The sequence below is a fragment of the Antedon mediterranea genome, chromosome 1, assembly GCF_964355755.1.
Source record: "Antedon mediterranea chromosome 1, ecAntMedi1.1, whole genome shotgun sequence".
In the NCBI taxonomy this organism is placed as follows: domain Eukaryota; kingdom Metazoa; phylum Echinodermata; class Crinoidea; order Comatulida; family Antedonidae; genus Antedon; species Antedon mediterranea.
Genome location: NC_092670.1, coordinates 25692967 through 25720879, shown reverse-complemented (window position 1 = coordinate 25720879; position 27913 = coordinate 25692967). Strand labels below are relative to the sequence as shown.

The 27913-nt window shown below is 33.6% G+C and overlaps 1 protein-coding gene across 4 annotated transcripts in view; it reads left to right on the top strand.

The window, feature by feature from the left end:
* LOC140048573 (uncharacterized) overlaps positions 1-27505 on the top strand; it is a 29803-nt gene extending 2298 nt beyond the window's left edge. Inside the window, exons 3-13 of one of the 4 annotated variants that reach the window (XR_011845095.1) lie at positions 4025-4096; positions 11377-11448; positions 11868-11939; positions 12271-12342; positions 14698-14769; positions 14952-15079; positions 15301-15673; positions 15860-15995; positions 19267-19385; positions 25167-25312; positions 27073-27112. Coding sequence is in view for 3 of the 4 variants with exons in the window: in XM_072093321.1 (XP_071949422.1) it covers positions 4025-4096; positions 11377-11448; positions 11868-11939; positions 12271-12342; positions 14698-14769; positions 14952-15079; positions 15301-15673; positions 15860-15995; positions 19267-19385; positions 25204-25312; positions 27073-27396 (1549 nt within the window). In the remaining variant the exon portion in view is untranslated. Of the gene's footprint in view, positions 1-4024; positions 4097-11376; positions 11449-11867; positions 11940-12270; positions 12343-14697; positions 14770-14951; positions 15080-15300; positions 15674-15859; positions 15996-19266; positions 19386-25166; positions 25313-27072 lie in introns of all 4 variants that reach the window. The other 3 variants (XM_072093321.1, XM_072093328.1, XM_072093337.1) reach the window with 3 other exon arrangements.
* The last annotated feature ends 408 nt before the right edge of the window (positions 27506-27913 follow it).

Genomic DNA, 27913 nt, shown 5'->3' with positions numbered 1-27913 from the left:
CATAATAGAATAGCGGCGTTTTGTGTGGATTGTCGAAATAATCAGCCTTTAGTTTATGGTGTGTTTAATATAATTTATTACTAAAGAATTACGTGTTAAAATTATAGTTTCTATTGATACTATTAGACCTAATTACTATTCTCTAAACCCATGTCTATTCTAGTAGTAGCTGTGTTGGTGTGTGTGACGTGTGTGTTAGAGTCAGCAAAATTAAACAATAAACATTACACAAAAATACATTTTTTATTCTCGTGGGTCTAACCTTCCCATCTCATGTGTTCATATACGCGCAGTTCCTTTGATTACATGCATATTGTTTGATAATAAAATAGCAGAATTAAAAAAATACAGTAGGCCTACACAAATTATAGCCTACACATTCTTTATTCTTGTGGGTCTAAGCTTTCTTTGGGCTATGTCCAATGAATTACATTACCATGCCGGTATGGTTTTCTGTGAGAACGGGTCATCTTGGCATCATGTCGGCACCATGCCGGCATCGACATGACCTGCTTTAGACCTAGTAATATTCCCCGCAATGCCAGCAAGACGGGCATTCTGTGAGAACGTATCGCCGTTATATTCCGGGGTTCCCCGTCGAGGCTTTTACACATTGCGCGGTCAAGTGTATCACTTTGGCGCCTATTCAATTCAATTAACAATAATAATGTCGAACTGGAGGGATAATGAGATAAGAGAGCTGCTTAAAATAAGGGGACAAGAAGAAATTTGTAGCATAATCTATAGGCCGCTAGGCTAGGCCATTTAGCTCTTTGTTTGTTGGTGCCTGACCTTTCGTCGCCTTGTAAATTGTAGGCCTACAGCCTTCTAAGGTGTTTTACAGATTGCCGATGACGACAAATTAATTGCTATACCTGTATAATATATGCACAATATACTGTACATAGCATGTATTGCATAAATATGCTATAAAGGAAGATAATAATCTGTAACTTGACATTCGCCGCCATATCATCGCTAGACAAAAATAATAACATTAAAGGACGCCCTCAATAATTATTTTGTCAGAGACTTTTTATTGGCCGAATATGCCCGACTCCTTTCTCACAGAAAGCCGGTATATACCGGTTATATTTCCGGCACGATAGTCCGATGAGAATGGTTATATGCCGGTAACGATACCGGCACGACGCCAGCACTGTACCGGTATATTGCAGGCACATCTGTGAGAAAGGGGCTTTAGTGTAATGTCTTGCCTAGCTGTCGATTAGCCTCGACTCGACACATTTTGCATAGTGGTGTGTGTGTATGAAGAAGAGTGCGCGAAGGCAATCACGTGAATTGACTTACGCCCGTATTCTTAAACCGGACCTTAGTCGTAGTTCGAGCTAAAACTAAAAAAATGACGTCATTTTAATTCATAAACCGAACTTCAACTAAATCACCGACTAAATCAGGCCAACCTCGACTAAATCGAGACGGATTTTGATCGATTTTTTTAGTCCTGGAGGGGGCAGACTAAATGGTCGACTAAATGGTTTTTAAACGATGTTTATAAAAAACGTAACAGTCATTGAGTTGTTATATTGGCCAGATATTGAAGAATGAAATATCTATATTTATATTAGCTTAATTAAATATACATTGGTATAAATTATAATAATGAAAATCATCTTTATTTACAACTGTATACAAATTACATTATTTTCTTCGCGCAAGTCCGACTTGAGCTACGTCACGCCATAGCGACAATGGGAGATGCGGCAATTCACCACGCGATGGAATGTTTAGGGGGCCTAGCGCTTTCTTGTCACGCTATGAAGTGCGTGGTTCGTGGCGATCATACTTTGTTGGGTCCTAGAAAATATAAAAGTTACCGTACCGCCATGGTTCCTAAATATATTTTTAAGATTTTATTTGTTGTTAATCAAATATACTTCACTGTTAAATTAATACTGATATTGTTCTAATAATTAACGATTAAAATTATTTTTCATGTATATAGTCCTGATGCGTAAAAAGTGTTGTAAGAAATGGAAAGTGATATCAATGCGCAAAATTTCGTCTGCTCCTCAAATACTCTCTTGTCATTGGCCAATGTATAGCCTTTGTTACCCAGACGTGTGCAACTCGACTAAAAGCTCGACTTCATTAAGTCGAACTGAAAACTTCGACTACTTCGTTTTTGAATCGAATTTGAAGTAATAGCTCGAACTACGACTTTTCCAAGTCGAACTTCGAACTACGACTAAAGTCCGGTTTAAGAATACGGGCGTTAGAATCCTAGGCCTACTGTAAAAGTATCGTATCGCAGTTGTGTAATCACTTCTTGTTGCTATACGCTTGGGTGCACACGGAACAAGAAAATTTAACTGATGAATTATTCATGTTTATTTTGTGACGTTTCATGAGGGGGTCCCCAACTTATGTACGAAAAAAAAAAATCGCCGCCCCCCCCCCCCCGACTTCAACATTCTGGATACACCACTGCTACTGCTGTTACTACTAGGCCTACGATGATAACTATGACGATACACGCTTAAGTTAAAAACAATAGAACCGTTCACACTAGGACGGTACCGGTAACTAACGATTCTATCGTGGTACGATAAAAGATCGTTTTAAATACCGCTTGCATGACCGACATTTTATTGGGAAGCAAACAATAAACATATTTCAGCCAAACAGAGACCTTTATTTATGGCAAGCGCCTAGGCTAGTCTTCTATGCTTCTAGGCCTAGGTGCCTATCTAGTAGGCATAAGACATAATGCTAGGGCCTAGGCTAGATCTAATTGGGGCCTATAATAATGTAATTATTGAAATACTACTACTAGGCCTAGCTAGCCAAGAGCCTAGATAGAGACCATACCTCTAGGCTAGGCCTAAAACTAATACTTAATAATAGGCCTAGACTAGGCTAGGCCTATTATTAAATCTCTCTCACAGATTTCCTCATCTTTATCGTTTCAAATTAATTAATTAAGTTTCGGTATGTCGCCGGGCGGTTTGCAATTGATGTTCTTTGCCTACTGTGTTTATATATAAAAGTATCTCTTCGGAGATCCCGCCTCGTGAATAAAAATACTGTAAGATGAGGGCGTATCAATTTGATCTCTGTTGCGCGTGTGTACAACTGAGGACTAGTGCTGTTCCGCCGTACCACGCCGAGAATGTTAAAGAGTCGCTATCCAACCGAGTTTGAACAATACCATGAAAGCCCCAGTGGTCTAATGGTTAGGGCAACTGCATATCAAGCAGACGGTCCGAGTTCGAGTCTCGGTTGGGGCGACTTTTTCTCATTCTCACAGATTTCCTCATCTTTATCGTTTCAAATTAACTAATTAAGTTTCGGTATGTCGCCGGGTGGTTTGGAATTGATGTTCTTTGCCTACTGTGTTTATATATATAAAAGTATCTCTTCGGAGATCCCGCCTCGTGAATAAAAATACTGTAAGATGAGGGCGTATCAATTTGATCTCTGTTGCGCGTGTGTACAACTGAGGACTAGTGCTGTTCCGCCGTATACCACGCCGAGAATGTTAAAGAGTCGCTATCCAATCGAGTTTGAACAATACCATGAAAGCCCCAGTGGTCTAATGGTTAGGGCAACTGCATATCAAGCAGACGGTCCGAGTTCGAGTCTCGGTTGGGGCGACTTTTTCTCATTCTCACAGATTTCCTCATCTTTATCGTTTAAAATTAATTAATTAAGTTTCGGTATGTCGCCGGGCGGTTTGGAATTGATGTTCTTTGCCTATATATATATATATATATATATAGAGTTACGACATGGGATTAAAGTCACGTGATATGCAGATCAAATAGATATTTGACAATGACAATGATAGTAATAGTAATCTGTAATCAGTAATCAGTAAATAATAAATAATAATTTGATATTAAATGATTATAAACTCAAAATTATTTATTTTTCAGTTACATTATATATTTTCTGACATCAGGAAAAAAAATTATTTTGTACTTAAACCTAACTAACGATAATGAATGAATCAGTGAAGAAAATAAGTTTTATTTATGGTATAAATATTATTTTTGTATAGGGATCTTTCTCACAACCACTTATCTGTTTTACTTGCGGAAAGTTTCCAAGGCTTATGGCAGCTAATTATTCTGTAAGTAAATTTTAGTCAACACATACTGTACAATTAGTCAAATTAGAATAAGAAAAATCTTCCAAACTAATTAATTAATTTTGCATTGTAGTAATTAGATTCTTCTTATCTGAAAATTTGCAATATCCACTTCTTGATTACTGCCGTTTCTCCAAACCAAGTGGAATACCACTTCTTGGAAAACCCTTGCCAATTTCAATCTTTTTGGATTATTGGAATATGAGTATTCTTAAAAGGAACGGCTCGATACTGCCTAAATAACTGAAATTTAGCAGTCAGCGTGTCAACAAAATTATTTTTCATGTATATAGTCTTAATGCGTAAAAAGTTTTGTAAGAAAATGGAAAGTGATATCAATGCGCAAAATTTCGTCTGCTCCTCAAATACTCTCTTGTCATTGGCCAATGTTTAGCCTTTGTTACCCAGACGTGTGCAACTCGACTAAAAGCTCGACTTCATTAAGTCGAACTGCAAACTTCGACTACTTCGTTTTTGAATCGAATTTGAAGTAATAGCTCGAACTACGACTTTTTCAAGTCGAACTTCGAACTACGACTAAAGTCCGGTTTAAGAATACGGGCGGTAACTCTTTATATATATGGCTCTGCGCAATATATTTGAAATTATTGAAATAATGATGTCTCACTCGTTTTATCCATCTATATCTAGACCAACTAGAATACAAGATCAGTCAGTAACACTAATTGACAACATATTTTCAAATACAATTTCCGAAAAAGTTCTATCTGGTATACTAATCTCGGACATTTCCGACCATTTACCAGTATATCAAATAACTCACTCTGCTTCGTCTTCCCACGTAAACACGCACATGAATAAAGGCACCTCAGTCTCATGTGACACGTATATAGTTAACAATAGAAATATTATGAAACTAAAAATAGTGATTTATTAAGTGCAGAGTGGCTTGGAGTATATGAAGCGACTGATCCAGAAATCGCTTATAATGATTTTCTGGATAATTTTAAGTTTCTATATAACAAACACCTTAAAAAACTGTAAAGTCATCAAAACAGTATGACAAATTCAAGCAGCCCTGGATGAGTTTTGGGTTACTAAGGTCAAGTAAAAGAAAGCATGTACTGTATAAAAGGTTCATAAAACACCCTACTGTAAAAAACAAAAATACGTATAAAGAATTTAAAAAAGCTTTTGCACGCACGTGCAAAATCGCCAAAAAGATGTAATATGAAAATCTTTTCAATCGAACAAATGGTAATATTAAAAAAACATGGAATGTTATAAATGATGTAATTGATCCGAATAAAGGAAAAACTAAAGTTCCATCTTCTTTTACACATAGCAATGAAACTATACATGGTTGCGAAAATGTTGTAAATCATATTAATGATTATTTTATTAATGTAGGTTGTAAGGTTCGAGACAATATTGAGTCTACTACGACAAAATATTCTGAATACCTCACAAACAAACAACGCAACTCAATGTTTTTTTGCTATGTTGATGAGGAGGAGGTACTAAAAGTTATTGAATCTCTCGATTCAAACAAAGCTCCCGGATTTGATGACATTTCAGCAAAAGTTGTAAAGGAAGTAAAATACAATATTTTAAAGCCGCTGACATATATTTTTAATTTATCACTTCAAACTGGACTAATACCAGGGAAATTGAAAATTTCCAAAGTAGTTCCCATACATAAAAAAGGGGACCGCCATTTGGCCTCAAACTATCGTCCCATATCGCTGTTGCCCATTTTTTAGAAAGTTTTTGAAAAGATTATCCATAATCAATTATACAATTATCTTACAAAATGTAAAGTGTTAAGCAACAATCAATATGGATTTAGAAACAAACACTCAACTTCTCATGCTATGATCGACTTGGTCCATAAAATATTAAATGCATTTGAAAAAAAGGAATATGCACTTACTACCTTTATGGATTTGTCAAAAGCGTTTGACATTATCGATCACAGTATTCTGTTGAGCAAATTGGCGCATTATGGTATAAGAGGCATCGTTTTAATGTGGTTTAGAAACTATTTAAGTGGCCGCAAACAATATGTTTATGCCAACGGTAGATCATCATGTTTAAAAGACACCAATATAGGGGTGCCACAGGGTTCTGTTTTAGGACCACTTTTGTTTTTAATTTACATCAATGATATAAGTCGAGCAAGTAGTAAAATAGATATAATTAGTTTTGCTGACGACACAACTTGTATAACAAGGGGAGATGACCCTACAATGTTAAACCATACTATGAATATTGAACTAGAAAAAATAAACGTATGGCTTAAAGCAAATAAGCTGTTACTGAATGTCAGCAAAACTAATTACGTTGTTTTTAGAACTAGCCAAAAGAACTTTGACAAAAACCAGTTTAAAATAAAAATGAATAATGTGTTATTACATAGAAAAGAAAATGTGACATTTCTAGGTGTAATTTTAAACGAAAATCTTAACTGGAAACATCACATACAGCTTATTAGGAAAAAAATGTCTAGGGCAATTGGTATACTTTTAAAAGTAAGAGAATTCTTTCCTCATAAAGTCCGTATTAGTCTTTATAACACCTTAGTATTACCTCACCTTCAGTATGGTAACTTAATATGGGGAAATACATACAAGAGCACGTTAGAAGTAATACTAAAACTCCAAAAGAGAGCTGTAAAATGCATTACCTTCTCTAAATCCAGACAAGCCTCAGAGCCACTGTTTAAGAAACTAAAAATATTAAACGTTTATGATATTTACAAAGTAAACGTCATAGGATTTATGGCAAACGTAAAATTCAATGAATTACCACATCACATTTTAAATATTTTTAATTACTGTTACAGTATTAGGCCTACTCATAACCTCAGAACAGAAACTGAATTCAAAATTCCCTTCACAAGACTAACTTGCAGTCAACAGTTTATACACATATATGGACCAAAATTGTGGAAAGAATTCACTTGTAATGGTGGTAATAAACCAGTTATCTTAAAGAAACAAAATAAATGTATAAAAAAACAGGTTAAAAAATACTTTTTATCACTATATGCTGATTAACAACACCTTTGTTTATTTAAGTTCTATATACTTGTTCTTATGTAAAAGGGTCCTACAAAAAAACGAAGCTACAGCTTTTTTATGCAGGATCCCTGTTCTCAGTTGTACTGTAATTATGATGTACTGTAATTGATGACTAAATAAATGTGGAATAAATGTAAATGCATGACGATTGGTGTGTACTCCATGACGATTGGTGTGTACTATGGAACGCCTCCTGTGCCTTCAGTTCATATTTATCATGCAGTACACACCAATCGTCATGCAGTACACACCAATCGTCATGCAGTACACACCAATCGTCAGGCAGTACACACCAAACATCATGCAGTACACACCAATCGTCATGCAGTACACACCAAGCATCATGTAGTAGGCTACACACCAATCGTCATGCAGTACACACCAATCGTCATGCAGTACACACCAAACATCATGCAGTACATACCAATCGTCATGCAGTACACACCAATCGTCATGCAGTGCACACCAATGGTCATGCAGTACACACATATCGTCATGCAGTACACACCAATCGTCATGCTGTACACACCAATCGTCATGCAGTGAAATATTGCGTAATTTATACCGCCACCTATCGACAAAATTGAATATCACGTGACGTTTATTAGACGGCTGTAAAACTAAGACTATTTAAACTTCTTTTATGGAATTCAATAATTGCAATGGCCTCCCAGCCGCGCCGGTGTCTCGCATAATAAATTAATTGTATATATAACAAGGCCAACAGCCATTAAGTCGCGTGCTACAATGCATAGTGATACCGGACCGACAGACAGACCAACAGACCGACAGACAGACCGACAGACTGACAGACAGACAGACAGACAGAGAGACCGACCGACCGACATAGTGAACTATACTGACCGAAATTACTGAACATGTTTAAAAATGTTGAAATGTTTAAAAACATTTATTTTTTTTTAATTTACACGTGCGTAGCCTGTCACTTTCGACGTGCTCGTATAACGTAATTTCGAGTTGAAAAGTAAGTCAAGAAAACAGAAATCGGGCAAAAAGAGTGCGCAATAACATTTAACGCGCAGTGCGCGCGCAAAAATATGCGCACTCATGGCAATTTTGTAAACGCTTAAAATTGCCTGAAATGTACTCTTATTTCATCGAAAATAAATTTTGAAAATGTTAAGCGCGCGTACGCATGCGTTACATGCGCTACGCACGTAATTGTATTGCCATATGATGATTTATGCCCTGAAATTTATGAGTACCAAATTTTATTTAATTGTGATTCATGGTTGTGAAGATATGATTACAAACGTGATTTCGTTAAATCGTGCGTAGACCGCGTAATTTTTTATTGCGCACCGTGAAAACATAACCACATTGATTCCTGGCCATAAGGAATATACTGTGAAAAATTGACCTAGCTAGATTAAACTGATATCAAGATAAGGTCAGAAAGCGATAAAACGCATAGTGATACCGGACCGACAGACAGACAGACCGACAGACAGACCGACAGACAGACAGACAGACCGACCGACCGACATAGTGAACTATAGAGTCGCTTCCACGCGACTAAAAAACAGAGCATTTACAGAGATGTGTAGCGGTTAAAATAAGTACAGTATGTCAAGCATAAAAGATAAAGAAAAGTCGATGTCCTTAGTTTTACTCAGCCGTCTAATAAACGTCACGTGATATTCGATTTTGTCGATAGGTGGCAGTATAAATTACGCAATATTTTGGTGTGTACTGCATGACCATTGGTGGTGTGTACTGCATGCACGACTGCATGACCATTGGTGTGTACTGCATGATGTTTGGTGTGTACTGAATGACGATTGGTGTGTACTGCATGACCATTGGTGTGTACTGCATGCACGAATACATGACCATTGGTGTGTGCTGCATGATGTTTGGTGTGTACTGCATGATGATTGGTGTGTACTGCATGACAATTGGTGTGTACTGCATGACGTTTGGTGTGCAATGCATGACGATTGGTGACTGCATGACGATTGGTGTGTACTGCATGACCATCGGTGTGTACTGCATGACGATTGGTGTGTACTGCATGACGATTGGTGTGTACTGCATGATAGAAGGCAGAGGAGGCGTTCTATACTTTACTTTATCAATTGACTATGACCGTGAAAGTTTTAACACAACGTATTAAATCACAAATGTTCTACTGTATTATTGGTATATTATTTGTAGGCCTATAAAACATGAAAAAATATTTTGTTACTGATTGGATAAAGAATATATTTAGAAATCGTTCCTCATTGCACCCATCCTCTTCCTCATCCCTCAACCCTAATACATACAAAACACAAATTGCGTTTGTTTAAATATGTATTGTCCCTTTGTCAAATTCCAAAAAAAAAAAAAAAAAAAAAAAAAAATGAGTCATTTTGAAGTATCTTATTATTAATTTTCACCAAAAATGAGTCGAAATAAAAATAATTTAACTGAAATACAGACGTTTTTTGGATCAAAAAATAACTTTGACTTCCAGTCAAAGTTTTCTATCAAAACATATCTCATAATGAAACGCGCTTATTTGGCTACTCTGTATGCATAATCATAAAACTTCCTCGCGATCTGTGTAACAACACCTTCTCATCTGTGACGAGTTGTAAACAATCCTAATTAGCATCATGCATAATGTATACTCATGGTTTGAAATATTTGTTTACTTTCGCTCGGGACGATTATCCAGACGAAATGTAATCAAATTAATTTAGCTGTTAATTACGTAAAATTGTTGTTTTTGGCTCGAATTTTCGACTCAAGGTGAATAACTTTAATATTACTTTGATATGGCCAATTTAAATTTAGAATATTTTGACCTTCTTTTTTTGTGTTTCAAGGGACAATACATCTTTAAATTAGTCCAAATCAAACATTTTTGATTTTTATTAAAAATTGTTCATTGCAATATGTAATTAATTATGCGAGCGCTTTGCGTTCCCGTTAACGCAACTGTTTGCTGAACTACTATGCAAATCAGTAGAATGTTGACGTCATCCATTAAAGTAAACGTTTACGTGCTCGAATAAAAGCTCCTTACTAAGATTTTGCGTAATACTTACGCATCGCAGAATAATTTGTTTACAAAGTGGGTGGAACTTGAATTTTGGGAAATAGCGTTAAATTAATGTTTACGTACTCATGCGCAAAAATTATCTTTAAAACATTCTTAATTCTTGGTTTATTTCATTTTTTATAAACTACTGGTGTACCGCGTAAACCTAACATTATTATTGTATTATTCTTATATGAAATCATATAGACTCAAATGCAATTTCAAAACCGGACCTCAGAATAACCTGCCCGAATTCATTGCATTGGATTGAATTGAATTAGCAGTTGTTACTATGATTCTTTGTTCATTGTGATGTGTTTCTTTCTCTATATTAGGGTTTACTTTTCTTGTTGCAATAATTTGTTCCGAGACGTTAACAAAAAATGTACTGGTGCTTTAAAAAAAACACGCGAACACATAGAACTCAACGGAAGACTTCATGTTGGAAATACGCCCGAATTTTAGAAACGTTTTTATGTGTTTAATGAAGAGGCACTCTGGAGTGTCCATAGCATCTATATCTACAGATGTAACTACAATATCTATCATCAAACACATAACCATACAGTTCTTTAACGTTTAGGCCTACTTCTTTTTTTTTACTTCTACTCTTTCTGATGGTTTCTTGTATTTTTTTGTGTGTAACATTAACTTCAGTTTACTTACTGAACGTTTATTTACGAACATCCTTCCATTCCTGTCCTTTCAACTGAATCATTCCTTTATTTAATGGTTTGAAATTCTCAACATTATACTGTATGATCATGAATGTTAATAAAGTATTTATGTTGTAGTGTTTCCAAATCATCGACTGCGGTTCTCGTCTATTATGTATACCAACGATCGATCCATATTTTAGCTTTGATGAAATTCGTTTCTAAAAAATCATATAATCCATTTCCGATAATTGGTAAAGGTGTTGGGATGCCTCTATATTTCCAATAGGTCAATGTGTGTTTACAGTATTTGTAAAAAACATTGAAACAATGGTGATCAAAAATAATATAGTTTACATGATGGTTGCACTGAATGATTGTGTCGATGGAATCGGCTAGTTTGTATGAAATTATTCATTTTAACAAGTTAGATTTTAATAACAAATAGAATTGTATAAGTCGTAGCTAGTCGTTAGCAGTAACGAATGCTGATTGGCTTTTCTATCTTTTCAGCAACATTAGTAACAATGGAATAGAATTCTTTCAAGACAATGTTTTTGATGGCCTTGTTAATTTAAGATTTTTGTAAGTATGACATATCCTTACCCTTACTTTCTAGGTCATGTATTTTTTCTATCCAGATTTAACGCCGGTTTATACAATTGTTTTCTGTATTCTCATTTCATTTTATATACGTAGCAGGGACTTCCCTTATACATAGTTTTTTTTATATCAATTATCTATTATTATTTTTATGTTTAAATTTGATGTCAGTTTTATATTATTATATTGTATTTTTAATGTTGTAATTTTCGATGGTCTTCTTATACATAAATTTTAACTTTTGATGTCATTTTTATATTTAATATTGTAATTTTATTGTAGCAATTCAGCCTTTCAGTCACAAATAAAGATACATGATATAGAATCTTCTTCCTGATTTCCTAGTTTAATTATACGCTTTAATAGCAATTTGTTCTCGTCATTCATTTACTTGGTTTCAGAAATCTGTCATACAACAACATAAAAAGTATTTTTGGAGGTATATTTCAACAAATGACTCAATTAACAACATTGTGAGTAACAGAGTAGATTAAAAAAGTAGGCCTAGGCATTTTTCTAAACTGTGTCTAATGAGTTTGATGAGTATGATTGATTAATTTGGATGTAAAGAAGTATACTCTTTTTCAATGCTACAATATTTTATGCGTAGATTAGAAAGATAGAATATAAATTAATTACAATTAAATCGTTTGTTAAGGAGAAGAGGTTTATGCCTACAACTCTCAGTGAATAAGATTAACAGATATGATTTCATTGCGTTTAAACAAAGGTTTTTCCAGATAAACCACCCAAGTTGTATTGCGGAACGTAACAATTATTAAAAATGTATACAATTACTTTCAGAAATTTGTCGCACAACTATTTGAAAGTATTGATGAATGACGCATTTCTTGGTTTAAACGAACTAAAGACATTGTAAGTATTTGATCTGAGTAAGTGAACGAACAACAACAACGCACTAGTTTTTTACAAAATATAGTCAAGATTTGAGAAAAATTAAATTCTGTAGTCTAAAATAATACAAAATAATTTAAATAAAAAAAAAACTTGTATTTATTATTGCGATGTCAAAGAGTTTTAAATAATTATATATTTTATTAAATCGACACTAACCAACATTAAAATAGAACGTGGCATGAGAGGGCTAATCGCACTTAAATAATGTAGTACTGTAGTATAATTATAAACAAGTACACTAATTTACTTTCAGTACTTGATACGAACACAAATACACATTGTTTAAGTGTCAGGCCATAGGCGTTCCTGTTTGGGGCCTAGGACAACTACCCTCCTGGACATGACAACTATCTTCTAGGACAACTATCCCCCAAGGACAACTACCCCTATGACAACCACCCATAGACTACTACACCTCACGATATACAGCGGAATCATTCCGTTCGTCGGGTTCGTTCAACGTTCTCCGACCATCCTTCCATGGGGTTGTCAGATTTCCAATCACTAACATTCATTGTAAAGTCCCTTTAAGTGTTTACAGCCAAACCAATATTCTAGTCCGGCAGCCAATAACCTTGCAACGTTTTCTATAGTTTTTTATAGATTTTGATTCTCGATTTTTTTACTGTCGATCAGCACTGTTGAGGATAAACAAAATGGCCGCTATTTTATCCAAACATGCTATATCTCAGGAATTTCTAGACATTAATTGAGTTAATTTTTGTATCAAATTGTTCACAATGCATATGTTTATATTAGCTCTAACAGCTTTTTTTTTGTAAAATTGACCGGAAACCCCATTTTTATACAATTATACTATTTTTAGTAGATTTCATCAGACTGTTATCTACAATTTACCAAGCATTTGTTATTCTTTTTTACCACTTTTTATATCTACTAAAGGATTTTATTTGTAAATGTACCATATTATTAAAACTAAAAAAAATAACGTATCCCTCGAATAAGCACCTCCCTCAAATTAACTCCGCCTCCCCACATCCACACTATAAGGGCCCTACCAAACAATAAACATTAGGGCCTATACGTAAAACGCTATTAATCATCTAAGACAGTAGGTTTAGTTTTAGGAATATCAAGCATTTCAATAACGGTAACCAACCGAAAACGTCCAAGCCAGAATGTCCTTCTAAAACCTTTTTATCCGAGTCATTATCATTCCGAGAAACATCGTCTACACTTTCTAGTATATATAATTTTCGTAATTAGCATAAACAAAATGGACGCTATTTTCATACAAACATGCTATATCTGAGGAATTTCTAGACATTAATTGAGTTAATTTTGGTATCAAATTAATTTTGTTTGTAAAATTGACCAGTCGGAGAGAATTAAAACTAGGTGCAAATTGTTCCCAAGGTATAGGTCTATATTATATATAATATTCCAGAGATGCATGTTTGTATGAAAATAGCGGCCATTTTGTTTTTGCTAATTATACAAATTGGTCAATGGTGACAGCCGTCCTGTAAAAATATTCTTCATTCTGATGGTATCGAGAATCCATTAAAAATGGAAGAAATATGCATTTGGCTGCTGGGCTATTCAAATTACTGGACTTAACAGTAAACTATTGTAAAATCCATACAAAGAACAACATTTCAATTCCACCCTTTTTATTTCTAAAGATTTTATTATTGTTAAAGTTAATTTGGAGCGTTATCGTACATACCTTAAACAGAGTAAAATATTCGAAATGTGTTGAACAAGTAAAAGATAGGATACAATTGTTTCCAGTAGTTGCTAGTATAAAAGGACTTTTTACGCTTAAGATTGGACAGAGTTTGTACAAATAGCTTTAGCTTGAAAAGGCGAAAAAATTAACATAAAATGATATCACGTCATATGAAAATTATAGTTATCCTATATATATATAGTAGTGAAGTAATTTTTCTAGGGGTAACATCCTAGAGGGTAGTTGTCCTAGGGGTTGTCGTATGAGGTGGTTGTCGTATGAGGTAATTGTCATAGGGGGTCATTGTCCTAGGGGAAAATTGCCCTAGGGGGTAGTTGTCCTATGGGGTAGTTGTCCAGGTGGTAGTTGTCCTATGGGGGGTTGGGGGGTTGGGGGGTTGTTATTCATTTGGTATTTGTCCGGGTGGTAATTGTCCAGGGGGTAGGTGTCCGGATACGAACGCAATATCGATTGACGCATAGCCATGTTGAGCGTTGTGAAAACGAAACATTGAGGTTCGATTTTATTTTCAGGAGCGCGACGGACGGAAGCACCTGTAAAATACGTTTTTAATTTACTTTTTCTAAGTAAAATTATTTATTGATATTTAATAATACTAGATATATACACAATAACAGGATTCGGTATATTGAAGGAGATACAGTTGAGACTCTACCCAATTTGAAAAGAGTGTAAGTTGAAATTGGCTTTCATATCAATTAGATTCATTAGAACATTAATGTAATTCCGATAAGATTCAACTAGAATGCAATATGCAATTGCATTAAACTATAATTCCAACCCCTTAGCAGCATGCAGTAATAATAATGGCGTACATAACGCTAATAATGATAAATAACTGATTTACTCATAGATCAATAGGGGCAAACAGCGGTCATTGTGACTGTTCATGGATTCGTCTGACATCAAGATTAGAATTCTATGATATAATTGTTATTGACCAAGATTTCTACTCTGGCTGCGAAAACGTGTCCTTGTGCAGTAAGTTGTAAAACTGACCGTTGTAGTGAGATTAAATCCTTGCAAGTACTAGAACATTGTACCTTTTAAATAGTTAGACCCATACTCTTGTGAAATGTGACCTTGTAATTTTACAAAATTGCAACGCAAACAAGCACCTTGATAATCTCTGTATGTAACGTCAAAGTTAGTAAATTGTTTAGAATAACCTATCCATGACAATTATTTTTTATTCTAAAAAGGAGAGTATTTTACGTCACAACATTCCTCGTTAATAACCTCAACGCTGGCGTCTGTGACAGGCCCTGCCGACACCTTAACGGAAAGCAATGACGTTATCAAGACGAATGGCGATAAAACAGCTTTCTCAATGTTTTCCATGGTTCATCTAGAGGTTAAAGATGGAATACTGTTTTGCAATGGGTCGTCGACATTGTTGCCTATATCAAGCAGTGTAGCCCAAGAGTACATAATCCAGTATGACCGTGCCATTTGGAATCGAATAAATGAGATTAAAGACGAGAAGACACGAGGGATCATAGGTCGTGCGTTTCATCGTCAGATGAGTGCATTTATTAAAACATACTTTGAACTTGAACCATCTTTTTCACCAAGGTAACAAGTCTATGTCTATATTCCTAACTATCCAGCTAAACGCACGCACACAAAACAATAAGCATTAAATTGTAAGGAGATGAGATACAGCAACTATTTCCCAGTTATTGATTGTTTTAAATATTTTGTAAAACAATATTATGCTAATCAAAAACATCTGTTTTTATACTTTTATATTAATTCCAGACCTACAAATTACACAGATGAAAGTCTTAATGCTACCGATTCTAGACAGCACATTGTCATCGAAGAAACCAGTATGATAATCGTTGCGGCGTCTATCCCAATTATTGCTTTTATCGCCATTTACTTCACATTACAGGTACCGTAAAAGTTAACAACATTTCATTGATTTTATAGTCAACTTAATAATAATGTTGTTGATGCAATAATGACGAAAGAGCATTAAATGATCGCGATGAATAATTACGGGTATGAGATCAAAATAGTGAAGCTGATTATGATAATTACCAACGAGTCGGATTTATTATGAAAAAATTATTATGATGATGAAAGTGTGGAAGCAAAGCAGCGCATCCCACGCACATCTCTCCTACTATATCCTGAATTACAACAATTATCGAACTTGTTTTATAAAATACAATAGTGTTATTAGGCCTATATTTTCATTTTATAAATACACTCCCCCTCATCGGACCCCCTACCTCATGTAAAATATTTGAATACACTATGATTGTTTTTTTCATTTCTAAACCAAATACAATATGTAATTCAACATTGATTAATGTACGCCCGTATTCTTAAATCGAACTTTAGTTCGAGCTTAAACTTGACTCAATTTTAATTCTTAAACCGAACTTCAAGCCAACCTCGACTAAATCGTGACGGATTTTTATTAATTTTTTAGTTCTCGAAGAGCAGGCTAAATTGCCGACTAAATGATTGTTAACAAGGTTTTTAAAGAAATGTAACATTTATTGAGTTATATTGTCAAGATATTCAGTAATGAAATATATATTTCTAGTGGCGTGATAGTCGCGTGCAACGTGACTCTAGAGCTCACTGTGTCGGTCGGTTGGTCGGTAAATACTAACTTGAGCACACGACTGCAGCCATGTATATGGCCATGGTGTATTTTTTTATATTAGCTTAATTCGTTATATATATTTTACACAGTTCTACGCAACGCAATTGATTTACATATACACAATATTATTTAAAAACCCGTTGCGTATTTTAATACTTTAAATTTATTCTGACTATAGTTAGGCCTCCATTGATTGTGAGGGCGTTTGTTGTATGATAGAATCAGGGAGTCTCCCTGATAGAATGTATCTGGTGGGTGAAAATCTGTGATAATACCATATATGGGTCTGTGGTCTAGTGGTATGGTACTCGCCCTGTAAGCTAGAGGTCACAGGTTCGAATCCCGCCAGAGAATTTTTTCATACAACTTAAAAAATACGGAACTTTCGCCAATGTGCTATGCTCGATGCGAAAGTTCCGAATATGAGCACTGTTTCTATAATTTGACAGTATGATTTATATATGGCGTGGTACGGCGGAACAGCACTAGTTCAACACATCAGGCATAAAACATTAATTCTAAACCGCCCGGTGATATTCTGAAATTTAATTAATTAATTTGAAACAATAAAGATGAGGAAATCTAAACCACCCGGTGATACACTGAAAATTATTTAATTAATTTTGAAACGATAAAATAATCTGTGAGCAACCGAGACTTGAATTCGGACCTTCTGCTTCATATGCAGGGCTTTCATGGTATTGTTCAAACTCGATTTTCGGCGTCGTACGGCGGAACAGCACTAGTCCCTCAATTGTACGCACGCGCCCCAGAGATCTAATTGATACGCCCTCATCTTTCAGTATTTTATTCACGAAGCAGGATCTCCGAAGAGATACTTTTATATATATAAACACAAAAGGCAAAGAACATTTAATTGTAAACCGCCCGGTGATATACTGAAATTTAATTAATTAATTTGAAACGATAAGACGAGGAAATCTGTGAGATTGAGAAAAGATCGCCCCAACCGAGATTCCAACCCGGACGCGATTTTTTTTTTCGTACATAAGTTGGGGACCCCATGTGAAAGATAGCCGAACTACTTCCTAAATATTCATGAATATTTTGTGACGTTTCACGAGGGGTCCCCAACTTATGTACGAAAAGAAATATCGCAACCCGGACCGTCTGTTTCCTTCTAAACATTATACCATGGTATTGTTTAAACTCGATTGGATAGGGAATCTGTAACATTCTCGGCGTGGTACGGCAGAACAGCACTAGTCCCTCAATATATATATATCCGTCTCACAATGGACTTTTTGCTGCCTGTGTATAGCGCACAATGGATTTGACCTGTCGCCATGAGAGCACATTGATGTCCTGCGTGTGTGAGGCTCTTTGGCATTTACACCAGTTGCCATTTTCCTGCTTGGAGCATGGCATCGAACCTGCTTGGGTTGAGCGGTGTGGAAATTTCGATCGCGTTTGCTATACGTCGGCAACGTTATGATTTCTCTTTGGCATTTACCTTCCAACTTTCAGGCTCTGCATTAACTTTATTTTTGTCCTTTCCTTTCGATGCGAAGATTAAAATTGAGTTGGCTTTTGTTAGTAAGACTGTACACAGTACCCTATGCATACACACATATAGACCTAGGCCTATTAGTATTATTAGCGACATTACTTACAAATAAATAATGTAATGTTAAATTATATAGGATAGGCTTAAATGTATACTGTATATTACAAATTGTGTAGGCTACTTTTACTTATTAATATTAGCCTAGCGACCAAAATGAGACAGAACTTTCTACTTGCTATTTATCCTACTTTTTTTTATTAAATCAACTTACCACTTTTTAGACAATTATTTTCAATATATCATGTAAATTTATCCAAAAATCATAAAAACATTGCATGTTTTTAAAAAAGATGATAAATATGTTAAAAACTAGATTCGTTTTTGTACTTACGAATACGGCTGCCTTTTTCCTTAAAACGAATACCCATCTACGAATATGACATGGGGATCAACTCAAAAGTAGAAATGAAATGACTTTTTTGTGAGGGGTCTGTTTTCGTAAGGTTGCGAAACCCCTTTATTATTAAAATTTACCAAATATAAAATTATTAGTGGATTTATATAATTTAAGTTTTCTTCTTCCTAATACAATATTAAAAAGTTTTGATTGCCACATTGAAAATTTTGGACTTTTGGCACACTTTGAATTGATTCTGGCTCACTGTGTGCCGGCCCGAGGCCCACGATTGCCGGCCCAAAGCCTACTCTAGAGTAGAATCAAAATTGGCAATGGGTTATTCCCAAAGTGTTTATATTACAATTTGTATACCGTTGGCTCAGAGCCGGCCTCGGAATCGCTAATACCTAGAGTGGAAATGGAGTCTCTGTTTGCACAAAATAAAAGCGTTCGGTTTAAGAATACGGTCGTTCGGTCTAAGAATACGGCGGTTAGAAATAGATCTATGGATTTAAGACAAATAATATGATGACTTTATATTTATCTATTATTTTTTTATTGTTATCCTCTTATTATTTTTGTATTGTTTACATTGCGTATGTACGGTATACATATATTAGTATGTGCATGAGGTTCGCAAGGATACAGGTTACGTTGAAATTTCACCAGGAAAGAATTCCACACAAAATCAAGAAAATGTTAATAATTCCAGTTCTACCATGCCATGTTGCTGCCTAAGGTACTGTATGTAAAATCATTTTTAAATATTAGAAAGAAATGGTGATTTTACCCCTTAAAATATGTATTATAAACTATAAATGAATGCTAGACCTCTGTATGTATATAGTCCATAAAGATGGATAGGGTATTTTTATTCATTCACAATTACAATGTTCAATAGTACAGTTTTTCAGTTTGGATACCATTTACATGTACAGTACAACATACCAAACACCGCAGGAGAGGTAAAAAAACAGTTTAAACAAGTACCTCTAATACCGTAACGAATACATATCAGTCGTATCTGTTCATATTTAGATTTTCAGAATCGTACCGAAGAACTAACCGAAAATCTCCGGAATATTTAATTACAAGAAGGAACACATCGTAGCTGCTATAAAGAAAGCAAAAGATATTCCTCGATGTCAAACACTGACGTACAAACCACGTCAGCGAAAAAAGTCGCAAAGACAAAGAAAACCACTGGGAATTACTACTTAAAACCACAAAACCTTTTGGACTTTACATTAGGAACATACTCCCAGATCGCTAAAATTATTCCATTGACTTCCAACATTTAAGTTTCAATATTAACCACCATTTTAGCTGTTTTGTTTAGTTCTATTCCAAAATTGTTTATAATTATCTCTACCAGGCTACCTTCTTTTTTCCTCTTCTTATTCAGTCTTCACCCACCATTTACCACTCTGTCTCTTTTTGTTTTTTTTATTTATTTTATTCCTGTCCACCCAGGCAACACCTGCCAGTTCTTATGCTGACTTTATCCAAATTCTTCACTTGCACTGACGAAGGGCTAGTGTTGCCCGAAAGCTCTGCTTTTCTGGCTGTTTTACTTTATCGTTTTGATTTAGCTTTTCACTTTTTTTTGGTATCTCTATTGAGATCCAGCCACTGATACCTACAACATTGTTATTTTTTCCAGTAATTTGCCTTCGGATTTATATATATCCTGTAAATACATTTTTCGTGTCATTCTCCGTATTTTTTTCAATCATTCCATAATTTTACATTTGACTGTCATCTTTTTAGACAATATTCTAGACGATTATGATCTAATTTTCCACATTTCTTTCTAGCCGCAAGATTATCAATTGCGTATTTAAAAAGTGAAAAATAACCGTGCAAATTTAATTTTTGTAAATACAAAAAGTAAATTTGATAACAACTCATTAACAATATTATTGGCTACATCAATGATAATATATTCAAACAATATATTGAAAAGAACAATCAACAAACGCCTGATTTTCTTTGTTACAAGAGTTTAACATGTTGTTAAAATTATACCAAAAGGACGCATTTTTTCACAGTTAATTAGCATGTGCCTTTCGTCTTCTATTTATATGTTATATCTGTCACAAATATCTGAATCATAGATCTTCCATAACTTAAGTTTCTTTTTTACAACATAAAATTCTATGCAACAATTTAAAATTAAATTGTGCAATTTTACTGTGAATCGTACAATGTACTTTTCTATACCATATTGTATTCCAATCTAAAGATTTTAAATTAAGATATCTTTCCTATTTCGTTTGAACATTTGGTTCTATGGATTTATTCACTAAAAATCCCTTGAAAATATTTTTACTGAATAACAGACCTCCGCTTAATATTATATAATCAAAACTGGATTGATTCTGGAATGACACAAATTTGTGATATTGTTAACGACAAACATTTTAAGTATTCACAAGAAATTTTTGATAAATTTAATACATCAAAGAACTGGATTGTTGACATTTTTGTTTAAAACAAGCAATTCCCATACATTGGAAAAACACACTTTTTAATGTTATAGATAATTTTCAGGTAGTAGAAGTTAAAAATGATGATTTATATGGCAAAAAAGCTTCAGTAACCCTGGGTTATTATTCTTTGATTGTTTTTTTTAGAGTAGTGGGTTACTATTTCTAATCATAAATTAGGCACCTGGAAATAGTAACCCAACCCCCAACTTTTCCGGTCAGCATCTCATAGCAAAATAATAAAACAGTACGAATAAACAAATTTGGTTAAACTCTAACTTATTTTATAAACTCAAAAACACTCAATCCTCCCCCGCTCGCGGGATCAAAATGCATTATCTCCTTATTTTCAAAATACGACTGCATCATAAGTTTTTGTGACTCTAACAAATGGAGGTTACTATTAGAGTAGTGAGTTATTATTATTATAGATTGACTTATAAGGTTGGTTACTATCAGAAGGGGGTTACTATTAGAGTGTGGGTTACTTTTACAGGATTTACGGTATATACTATGGATACTTAGTATCGGAAGTCATAAATAGATACATTATTCTATTCATTCTAATGAATAACATCACAGTTAAATCACTAAAATCATTTTTATTATTTAGTATTACAATTAAAATCTAAAAAAATCACTATTTAACAATGGTAACTCCCTTTCTGGCTCCCCAACTAGTGGGGCATTTCGTATTTACAATTCAAGAACACTGAAAATGTTACCATTACCATACATGTGGTTATGCTGACTGAACCAACCAGATTGTTAAAGTTAAAAAAGGCATTGTTTTCCAAATGCTCAATATGAGAAAAGGCACATCATTCAATGTTTTGAAATGTACGTAGGCCTAAAAGAAATGAAAGTAATAAAAGTAAATCTGTAACATTCACAAATTAACCAAAAAACAAGTAAAAATGGCAATAATGAAAAAGAAAATGTGTCATGTCTTAAGTGACAAAACTGTTAGTGTTACTACCCATCTAATCGCGTCCAGTTGACGGCCGGTTTTGTTTTAAAATAAGTTTGGTGGACCAAAGATTACTTAGGTCTGGATAAAGAATATATTCTTCAGTTGTGGTTCGCGATATGGCAACAGTAGTCTTATTATTATATTGTGCACCCCCCCCCCCCCGAAAATGTCCATACTATCAATTAGTATGTTGATATACCCCAGTTTAAAGGCCCATTAAAGGAAGATGATACTCAGCAATATAGGATAAATACCCTGAATGTAACAACCAAATAAACACAAGTACTCCATTAAATGAAATTGGGTATTTGTTGTCTATACAAATTTCTCTCATTTGCGTTATATAGTAGTACTCACTTCCAATAGGACAATCTATTCAACTTCATTCAGTATACTTCGTTCAACTGCGCATGAAAGTAGCCATCTTCGACAAGTGCTCAATAGTGGGCTGCAAAATAAAACAAATTTAGAGTTTTATATATGTCACATTAACAATAATTGTACTTCCTCTAATTTGTTAAACAAATCTTCTATTAAGCAGAATAGTAACATATATATTGTGAACAACCAAAATGAATTATCCACGTCAACCCAATAATGAGATATGGTAATTTGCCTGAAAAACAGGTCAAAGGTCAAACATGATATTTCTCGTCTTTATTTGAGAAAAAACTTCATTATAGTAAATAGAAATGTTTATGTTCTGAACATTTTGACACCTCTCTATGACAAGTAGTTTTATGGATATTCATTCATTCATTCAATCTTTTATTTCAAAAGATATTAACATTAATGCAGTTGGAAATTGCACCATAAAGGTCAAAGGTTAAAAATGGTACTTCCTGTCATTTTTTTTAGAAATACTTTCTTAGAGTAAATATAATTGTTTATGTTCTGAACAATTTGACACCAAAATAAACTGTCTGTGACAACCATTTACTGAGATATAGCAATGCCTTAAAATATGGGTCAAATGTTAAAACTGGTACTTCCGGTAGAGTTAGAAATGTTGATGTTCGGAACATTTTGAGCAAAAAATCAACTCCCTATGCCCAGTAGTTTCAGATATATTGAGTGTTTAAGCGAAAATGTCCGCCATTTTAAATTATGCAAATTAAGTGACCCAAGGGATCATTTTGCTTGACGCCTATCAAAAATTGAATTCGTATTGGATGGGCAACCTGTATACCAAATTGGGTGTTTTTGGAAAAAACTGAACAAAAATATCCCTCTACCAGACTCCACTATGCTAGTTATATTTAGTTGTTATTTTTATTTATTGTTCATTCAATTTCTATCAAACTCATTACGATCGTCATTCTCATTTATACTGTATATATATATTTTAAAAATTAAATCCTGCAGGTTGAACTATTTCTTTTTAGCTCACAATACAAGATGATACAATTTAATTAGATTTACACAAATAATACATTTTTCATAGGTATTTATTATCTAACATGACTTTTAATTAATTAATTAGGATGAAGATTTAATTATCTATAAAATAAATCTATTTTCATCATAATCGGTTAAGTATTTAATGCAACCGAAAATAGAGTACCTTAAATAGCGCCCTTAACTTCACAATTTCACTAAACATTATTAAATCCCTGCTACAAGTACGCAACGTAATCGTTAATAACTTGTGTTTGCCTTTTCGCAGTCTTTCAAGTATATATAGAGTCAGTTTTTTTGCATATCTGAAAAATTTTTTTAAGGGATTCTTGCCTTATTAATTAACATAATAAATATCGTATATCACAGATTTACCTAATTTTTTTGTTAAAATCATCATATGGCAATACAATTACGTGCGTAGCGCATGTAACGCATGCGTACGCGCGCTTAAAATTTTAAAAATTTATTTTCGATGAAATAAGAGTACGTTTCAGGCAATTTTAAGCGTTTACAAAATTGCCATGAGTGCGCAGATTTTTGCGCGCGCACTGCGCGTTAAATGTTATTGCGCACTCTTTTTGCCCGATTTCTGTTTTCTTGACTTACTTTTCAACTCGAAATTACGTTATACGAGCACGTCAAAAGTGACAGGCTATGCACGTGTAAATTAAAAAAATATAAATGTTTTTAAACATTTCAACATTTTTAAACATGTTCAGTAATTTCGGTCAGTATAGTTCACTATGTCGGTCGGTCCGTCTGTCTGTCGGTCTGTCTGTCTGTCTGTCGGTCTGTTTGTCTGTCGGTCCGGTATCACTATGCATTGTAGCACGCGACTTTATGGCTGTTGGCCTTGTTCACCATTACTTTACCAAAAATACTTAAATTTCATTTTCCCCATGTTTTTAACACATTTTTAACCTAGTTTTTTGTGGCATTTTGTTTTATTATAACCAACAAAAACACCTAAGAATTTGGTGTATTGCAATAAAAAGTCTTGACCCATTGTATTATTAGGTCCTGATGACCAAAACCAAAACTTTTCAGTGATTTGATTAAAAATATTCTATCTATTCTGTAAAAAACAAAATCTAGAAATATTATATCACCTTTTTATTAAAACTACTGGTGTATTCTAGTATATCTTCAACCTTTTATTTTCACCAGCAAACCTTCCTTTAATATAACCTTTTGATCAGTATCTGTTACGGTATGTCACCAACTACAAATTTTAGTCTATTAGCAATAACATTTGCCATAATCTTGTAATCTATATTAGGAAGAGTTATTGGTCTCCAATTTTTAAAGTCTTCTCCTTTGTTTAGTAAGGAGACTACTTCTCTTCTTTAAAAAATTGACAGTTGTCTATTATGAATTAAAATAATCACAAACTGCTGTTCTAACTATTGTTAGTTGAAAGGCTGGTTTCATAACCATTACACCTAATTCGCATACACATGCTTGTAGTGAAATTTAGCACTGAACTTTGTGATTTGTAATTCTAAAACATGATTTGATTTAATGTACAGGTTTTTTTTATACGAGTAGTTTTAAAAAACCTAGTTCTTTTCAAATTTGACTTTATTTTAAATTAATTTTAACTATTCGTTCATTCTAATATGACAATTATGATTTATAAATCTTATCTTTCTTTTAGAATAATATATTTTATATGTTGTATCTCTTCAATAAAGTTGTCTTAATGCTATAACTACTAAGTTGGTAGTTAGAAAGAACTACGTGGAACAGACGGAAGATGATCATGGCGGTCGTTTCAGAAAAATCCACGAAGGAGCGAAAATTGTAAGACAATTATTCAATTATAAAACTAAGGCTACTGTAGTTTGATTTATTAAAATACTAGTAAGAATCGCAGAAAGACAGAATAAATAGCTGAGTAAAAGAATAAAACAAATAATTTACACTTGAAATATGTTTCTAGCCTTAGCTTATCGTGGCATTCAATTTGCCTTTATTGTTTTAATATTATTCATACCCTTTTCAGTACATTAACAAATATATCCACGACACTTTATTATTTTATTTAGTCATCAAGCATGCATTATGAATTAAAAATATTACATAATTGTTATTAATAAGACGTACGGTAGTTATGGGATGTTTCGTTCAAAAATCAGTCAATCGCACTTTATAATGTACTCTAGTGCGCAATATTCTTTGCCGCAAGTACTTCTGTGTACGCTGTGCACATCGATATTTGACGTCAAATATGCAATTAAATTTTTCAAAATATAAGAAAGTTGAAAGTATTTTGTTGCTCCTATAGGCCTACTTTACATGCATTTTTGGATTTGCATATCACGTGACTTTAATCCAAAGTCGTAACTCTTTATAATAATTATATGGCTCTGATAGAGCCAGACTTCCGCTTGTGGAACTGTGGCCGTATTCACCAATCGCACTTAGGCTAAGGGAAATACCTACCATTACAATTTACCTTAAAGGTAACTCACAAATGAGTTAAGAGATTCACTTACCAATGGAAAACACTTAATTTAAGAGTAAACAAGAAAATTAATCATTGTTCTTTCTTCAGATATATTAAATGATTAATTATTAAAATGATGTCCTTTAAAACACTTAAAAATAATAAAGTACCTATTAATAATATTATTGATTCCGAACGTTATGAACAGCAAATATATTAATCATAATAATAATAAATGCTTTTTTGAATTGAATATATATATAAGATTTAACCTCCGTTAAGCCAAAATTCTACTGACAGTCCTCTGCAGGCAGTCCCAGGTTAGCCTCAGCCTGAGACAATGGAACTAAATGGACTGAAATAGTTATGGAAACTTTTAAAGGAACTCTGAGGTCACTTAAAGTTATGGGGAAAATAGACCAAGTTAAGGATTTCACTTTCACTTAAAACCTTTGTGAATACCACTTACGCGGAAACCTTTTTTCTTGATTTAAGGAATATTCTTAGGATTTAAGGGAAATATCTCACTTAAGTGGGATTGGTGAATACAGCCACTGGACTTTAGTTTAGTTAATATAGATTATTTTATCTAAATGAAAATACTATAGGTAAAATCAATTTTAATAATAAAGATATATTGTTCCCAAAAAACATGAACAATTATGATTATTAAAATGCCATTTTGCAGTTTTAATCAAGTTATTTATTACAAAAACGTTTTCTAAATTTTGTTTAGGGGACAATATATATTTTAAGATATATTGTTCTCCTAAAAAACTAATATGCATTATTTGATTTTTTTTAAAGTAAAAAATAGTCAAATTCACTGCCAGGAAATGGGGTTTTGGTTGAATAATATAACTGTTTGTTTGTCATTTTATGTCAAGTAATTTCTTAAAACACTGTAGACTTGTGACATAGTTTCCACTTCTACTATTAAATACAATTGTCTTAATAATTATTATACATAACCTAACAGCAAATCCATATCCTCTTGGTAGTCTACCGATATACTTTTTTGAAACTGTAATCGACCGTAGTATCACTTATTATATTAGTGGGTATAGAAAAAGACCAATGTTTTGCTTAACACTCATTATTTATCTTACTACAGGAAATAGATAAAAATAAACGAGAGACGAAACCTATTCGAAAATTGAGTATGATATCATCGTTAAGAAAACTTTCATTTGCGCAAAAACGCAAAGAAGAAGAGGACAATTCAGAGGAAATATTGTATTCGTTAGCAGGAAACGACTCGGAACCAGAGTACTGTAAGCCTATACCTAGGAGTGGTACCGTAATGTATAGTTCAGATGAAGCATCAGAGCGAAGCTGGGATGAAACTGCAATGCTAAATACGAATGCAAACCATTCATCAGCATGTAGTGATCCAAATGATACGTTCTTTAAAGAAATTGAACTATCAGATTACTAATTCATCACGTCATATGAATTGTTCTCTTTATTAAATTATGCCTTTAATTAAATTGAATATATAATTAGTGTAATAAAAATTATGTTTTAAATAATAAATAAATTATGAGGAGGAAAAAGATACAAACTTTCTCAATCTTCAATGTCTATCACAGGATAGTTAAACGATCGTTTAATAGTAATTTTGTTCGTGTACGAAAAAAAAAATCTGTTCACGTTTGTTTTAAATACTACTGTTTTTGAAATACAACAGCGCCACCACCTTTGTACTTTCGCGGCGATTTGAATTTTATGACCGGTTTTTCGCGATTGAAATACATTTCTGGAGACATATAGGCCTATGTACTAATTTAGATCAAAAAGCATTTATATTAGCTTTAGATCGTTTTTAGGATTTGTGAACTTTGCCTCGTTGATATAATATAACCTTTCATCATTCACCTCATGCCATTATTTGTACCATTTCACTCATAAACATTCCGTATTTGTATAATAATATCTTGGTTCATAATATTGAC